The 6,286-nt window shown below is 44.8% G+C and overlaps 1 protein-coding gene across 1 annotated transcript in view; it reads right to left on the bottom strand.

Annotated features, from left to right (window-relative positions):
* Window positions 1-594: 594 nt before the first annotated feature.
* Window positions 595-6,286, bottom strand: part of ANKRD10 (ankyrin repeat domain 10) — a 32,694-nt gene continuing 27,002 nt past the window's right edge. Inside the window, exons 5-6 of the mRNA XM_045772883.2 lie at window positions 5,509-5,604; window positions 595-2,193 (exon numbers count right to left, since the gene is read on the bottom strand). Coding sequence (XP_045628839.1) covers window positions 1,718-2,193; window positions 5,509-5,604 — 572 coding nt within the window. The 3' untranslated portion in view covers window positions 595-1,717. The remainder of the gene's footprint in view (window positions 2,194-5,508; window positions 5,605-6,286) is intronic.

Raw genomic sequence — 6,286 nt, 5'->3', positions numbered from 1 at the left:
GGGTGGCTTCTCAGAGCCGTCGTTTAGAAGGGCTGCCGAGGCCATCTGGGCTCAGAGCTCGATTACTGATGCCTGCTGCGGGCACGGGATTCGGCAGCGGTGACACGGCAGGAGCATTCGCGCTTCTGTTCTCAGCCTCCAGTAATTTTTGTGACACTTCCAAAGCCTAATGCCCCCTCACTTTGGTGTGTTAAGTTTGAAAATAAAATACATAAAGAAACCAGTGTTTTAAGGAACATATATAGGCATGCCAGAATGATTATTTTGTTGGCATTTACTAACTATAACTTACAGTTTTAAAAGGCTTAACGTTCCTAAGTGTTTGCTGGCCCAATGTTTAGCAAATTATGGTTGTTGTCTTTTATGAAAATAAGCAGGCAGGGACAATACTGTTAGCTGAGAGCAACTGATACCCCCCAAGAGAGCTCCCGGAGACAAAGTATCCGTAAGACTAGAGTATATATATTAACAAATCAAAAGTGGCCAGAAATTACACGGGTAGGATCAGAGGAGTAAAGCAAAATCTTACAAGCAAAATAAAAGGCGATCCCCCACTCCTCACACCCTGGAAAGAAAGCACACCCCAGGCATGAATCGAGTGTGAGAGTTTTTTATTCAATTTGTAAAGTACAGTTTAAAAACAAGATGTTAGTAACACTCTTAGAACATTGGCTTGTTCATTTGACATTTTCTCTATCTTAACCAATTTTTATTACAAAAATCAGAAAAGTAAAAATTCGTTACAATATTTGCACAGTGTGACCACTAGCTGCTTAAACAAAAGCTAATTTCTATAAAACCATAAACTTAGTGCAGTTTTATTAAGAGAGATCCAAAATTCTCTCGGTGGACTGGATATACATAGTGGTATAGATTTTAAAGCAGAAAACCCCCAAAAACAAAAACGAGGAAAAAAGAAAATATAAGTCAAAATAGTCAAATATTCTGACCTGACAGTTCCTACAAATAGTAATTTCCACTACATATAAAGAAAACCATTCTCTGTGGTAAAAACTGTAGAGACAAAGCAAGAAATGTGGGATAAAATCACAACAGGTCAAAAGTCAGTCCTAGATGGCAGGTGCTCTCAGTGAAACCCGGGGCAGGGAGCCACGCCGTTGAAGAAGGGGCCACGTGCACCCCCAAACCGCCACGTGTGCCTGTAAGCAAGACCCCCCTCACGGCAAGTTGCAAAGTTTCAGTGAAAAGACTTTGAAAGAGACAAATGTTCTTTTCTTCAAGAACTCTTGGTAAGGCTGTACTTTGCATAGGGAAAGAGCTGTCTTCTGTCATAAACTCTGCGGGAAAGAGTAAAAGCAAGCTTTTCAAAATGACCATGTGCGGGGAGCTGAGTCATGAGGGACCTCGTTTACTGCCTCTCATTTATCCCGATCTGATGTCATTTTACTTGACAAGAGGAAAGATGGCATTTTATGGTGACAGGATTCAAAGGAAAACACTGAGGCTGGCAGCAGGAAAACTAACTTTTGAACGAGGCTCGCCACCCACGGGAGAAACACCTGTGCGCTACGTCAGCCCTACTCGTGCACACAATAGGACTCACGAGGAACTTTTCAAATAAAAGCTGACTTTTCAGAAAGCTGAAGTATAAAAAAACAGTACAGGTCGCGGCATTCCCTCCAATGGGTGCTCCGCGAGTATTCGGAGTCGGCTACTGGGGGGATGGGCACGTCCCGACACGCCAGGCCGCTGGTCTCTACGAGCCGTGGTAGAGGTGCATGGCCCCCAGGACGGCACCGCCGTGTCTCTCTCCCCCCTTCGCGGAGCTGGGGTGCTCCGCCACGCTGTTAAGCTCGGGGATGCTTTCGGCGGTGTCCCCAAACCCATGGTAATGCCCGTACTGCAGATTCTCCTCAATGTCCTCCACCCAGGAAGGCCTATTAGCTACGCAGCTGCTCGGACTCCCGTTCAGGTGCAGAGAGCCGCACATCTCTGCGTTAACGCTCATGGTCTTTTCTGGCTCCTCGGTCCCATTAACACAAACAGAACCCTGGCTACTTGGAAAAGGCCGTCCTCCAACTAATCCATTGCTAATTCCATTAGATCCTGATAAGCAGTGGTCATTCCTGCTCTCCATCCCATTGAGCTGTGTCGTGGAGGGGAAGTCCAAATGTCCATTGATGACACATCCATTTGTCAATGTATCCGACACGGGGCTACTGTTTTTCATATCTGCATTAAGAAATACACCTGTCACCAAAATTCAGAACCAGAGGGGGAGGAGAAACTAAAAATGTTTCATTGCTGCTACAATTTTAAAGGATTTATTTAGTTTCTTTTTTTTTTTCTTTTAAACAAACCAGTTCCTTTTCCAGAAGTAAAAAACTGCATAGGCAGATTTAAAAATAGAACCAATGGCAGCATTTGCCCGGTAAGACAGGAAACATCTATGACTTTCAGCAGCAATGAGTGGCTGAATGTAAACACCTAAGTGGACAAATACGTGGTGTGAAAAACACCAACAGTCCTGAAAAGCTGTCAAAAAACCCCAAAATCAAAAAACTGCTCTCATTTTAAGACTACTTTTGGGAAAAAGTTTTAAAAATCACCCGTGAAAAAGTCCAGCAGAACAAAGTGTGAGGTTTTCCACAGAGTTAAAATAAAACCCCACACCTCTCCAGCTCTTAAGAAAAGGTTAAAAGAAAGGCGGCCGCTGAAGCAGGGGCCTGGGGAGGCTCCTGGGACCAGGCGAGACCGTGCCACACAAGCTCCGGGGAGGCGGCCCGTCGCTCAGGCCAGGCACGCGGACGCAGGAGTTCAAATCTTAGCAACACTCGCATCCACGTGGCACTTCTGCGACTGGCCTGTGGCGGAGCGGCCGGTGGGAGAACGGGGCACTAAGCGCTCTCACGCGTGCGGTCTGGGGCCGGCAGCGCAACAGCACGAGCTCTGGGAGGGTCTTCCGAGTTCACCAGTAAAGTGACTATGATGTCCGAGGCTTCACCTAATTAGGCTACTTTAAAAAATCACTTAGGTTGGAAAAATGTTGCTTGCTTAATCTGCATATGTAGACATCCCTCAGGAGGAGGATGTCTTATGGGGGAAAAAAGAGTCAATCACAACACATTCGGGCCCATGGGACAGCGATTACAAGGTAGTTTTCTGTATAAGGAAACTGGGGATTCAACATTCGTGTTCACAGGAATTCACAGAACAGTACAACGGACGACCGAGAACTATGTCTTGCTTGGTAATATGGAATTTTATCTCAATGTTCTGCACTGTTAAAGCAAGTATGATATTAAATACAGAAGAGCGGAGTCCCACGACCGTTCGAACGAGGACACGCTTCCGCACCCCCAATCACCCTGACACACAGCGTGGCCCTCCCCCGGAAGGGCTTACTTTCGCATCATCATCTATGTGCCTCTGATTTGCACTTGGACATAGGTTTCTGAGTGTCCCGCAAATCTTCCTGCCAACAAAAAATCACGGCTTGTTCAATGAACAAAAACACCTTCTACACATTCCATTAATCACCCATTTTTCTGGCAATTTAAGTGATAATCATAGTTTGTTTAATTGGTATAAATTCTTCAGAGGATAAGGGATTATTTTTTTTCAAATTAAAGGACAGCTCTTCTGTTTAGTTAAAATTCAAGATTAGAGAACAAATATTTCAAGAACCAAACATGAAGAAGAATAGAAAGAAATAAAATAAGCTATTCCCAGAGAAATACTTTATCAGTTTTTTTTTTTTTTTTTTCAAAAATAAAGTATACACAATGTTCCCTGGGTGGTAAAATTCATGACTACGACGGCGACCGTGACAGTTACTAAGACAAATAACTGTGTACTATTATCAGATATGGAAACGACATTTCCAGGGGGACTGGACCTGAAAAGGTCCAGGAACACTGCTGCAGAAATCGGAGTTGCCTAGACTCAGTTTTCGTTTCGCGTTCTCTCTGCGCCGCGTATGTGGTCTCCCCTTAGAGCCCGGGTGGTGTCAAAGAGTACCGTTGCGCGATCTCAGAATCAGGGCTAGTTGATAACCTCGTGTCATTACGGCAAGTCTGACAAACCCGAGCGCGAGAACGGCAGGCATCCTAGAGTGGCTAACTTGGGACCCCCGCCCGGCCGCCTCCAACACGGCCCTCGCTCCTTGCTCCCGTGCACCACCTGCCTGCCTGCTGCATGGCCCCCAGGGTTTAGCGCACTTGGTGGACACAGGTGGACCGTGTCGTACATGAGTGACGGGAAGTGTGCGCCTGTTACACAGGATGAGTGGGGCTCGAAATAAAGTGTGGCCTTCTCAGCGCGACGTGACGCCCACGCTGGCTATTAAATTTGGCCTGAAAACGCAGGGAATTAATGCTTGAAGATTAAAGAGTGATTACTTCTGCCTTTTTAAAAACATTTAACAATGTTGTTTTGTTTTGAAAAGCTTTGAGTTTTGTTATTTGTCTTTAGCCAAGGTCTTTAAATGAATTATCCAATCAGAATTTCCCTTAGAAAATCTACCCATTTAATTATTTGGTAAAAAGGCGACTCCACCCATAACAACCAGTAGCTTCTAGAAAGATGTGCACACTTTCCTTTCATTTTAGTAAAAAGAAATGATTTTTTCTGGGATGTCTGGGAAACGTAATGCATAATCTCTTACCCCAGTGAAGAATTTAGCATAGAGACATAATAAAACCTTAAAAGAACCAGTATCTATTTCTACATATATTAACACAGTAAGAAAATGGCTGATGTTTTCACGGTCACCTAAAGAAAAGAATGGCAGAGAAAAGTGTTAACTCACAGGAAAAGTCTTCAGAGATTCTAAACGCTAAAAGAAACAGCCTTTGACTTTAAAAAAAAACTCAGAATGACTACCAACTGCTTGAATATATTAACCCTTTGAGCATGTAAAACGTGTTTCGTGAGACGCGGTGCTCAGCGTTTGGCTGGACTTGGAGTTGATGTCCCAGAAACCACGGCAACCAGCAGTGGCAAGCGGGAGGCTCCACGCTGGCGAGACCGGCCACAAGTCAAAACCACAGCATCCACCCGTCCTCCGTGTCCACAGCAAGGCATCCTTCTTGCTGTGCACCAGGCCGACACTACTAGCAACAGACGTCTGTCTGGCGTATTCACCCAAAGGTCACATGTCGGGAAAGTAAGCATGCGAAACCTCGTTGAAATCAAACAAGGCACGTTAAGCGGAAGCTTCACACCAAAGTAGGAAGATTGCACTTAAACTTTTCGTATCTATAGAATGCACCCGAAACACTGATCCTTGTATCTACAAACTTGCCCAAGATACGCAAACTGTAGTGTAACATTCTTTAAAACACCGGACAACAAAGTGCAAACATCAGGAGAGAAACTCAGCTTAGAAATAATACGCATACTGGTTCTTGCAACGACAGGGGGTCTGCATTGCTGAAACAGTATAGATTTCTATTTCTTTTGGTCCGACAGAACCACCCTCCTGCTGTTTGGTGTCTTCGACCATGGGGCTGCTGCCGCAGCTAACGGGGAACCGTCCACTCCCACCTGTTACAGCAGCAAGCTCTCTGTCAATCAGCATTTTGTCAGCGTCCTCGTCCACGTCGCCGTTCCCCAGCAGCGTGCAGGGACCCGAGCTCCGAGCTGCACAGAACACAAAGACAATTTTAGATCCCTGCGGCTACAAGCTTTTGAGACAACTGTTTCTCCCGCCTTTTTCCTCCAGAGCACCGAATGCTCCCCAACTGTCAAAACACCATAATAATCTACAGACTACCAAGGAGCCTAGTACGCTATTGGGAAAGTGACTTTTCCACGGTAAAAAGACTTCCTGAAGCGTGCAGTTTCAGTGAAAAGTCATGGGATTTCGGACACATGCTCTACATACACTCAATGGCACAGCTTCTCCTTCGTGGCTGTTACCTGGACACATAAAGCAATCACACAACCCAGAGATGTTTCTAAGTATGTTTTTAAGTTCAGTGCACTTAGTATTATGCCCCCAAATGTTCCTTCCGTTGTTTTTCATAAAGAAATACAAAGACGATTCTTGAATAACATAAAAACCATTAAAACTATCCTTAAATTAAAAAAATCCACTAATTTCAGTAGCAGAAAATAAGGTAAAAGCCAAGATTCAATACTGTCCTGGGGGCGCGGGCCCGTGCACCAAGACACGGTAACATGGGAAACAAACATTAAAGTCTTGGTCCCAAGATCTTTGGAGCTGAAGTTATACATGCACATTCCTCAAAAAAGGATCGTTCTCTGGATCTTGGAGAAAAACGAGCATGCTCATTCGATCACATTTCCTGCAAGAATCACA

This window comes from Ursus americanus, chromosome 10 (genome assembly GCF_024610735.1).
Source record: "Ursus americanus isolate L20-20 chromosome 10, mUrsAme1.1.p, whole genome shotgun sequence".
Classification (NCBI taxonomy): Eukaryota; Metazoa; Chordata; class Mammalia; order Carnivora; family Ursidae; genus Ursus; species Ursus americanus.
This window is presented reverse-complemented; position numbering and strand designations above follow the sequence as displayed.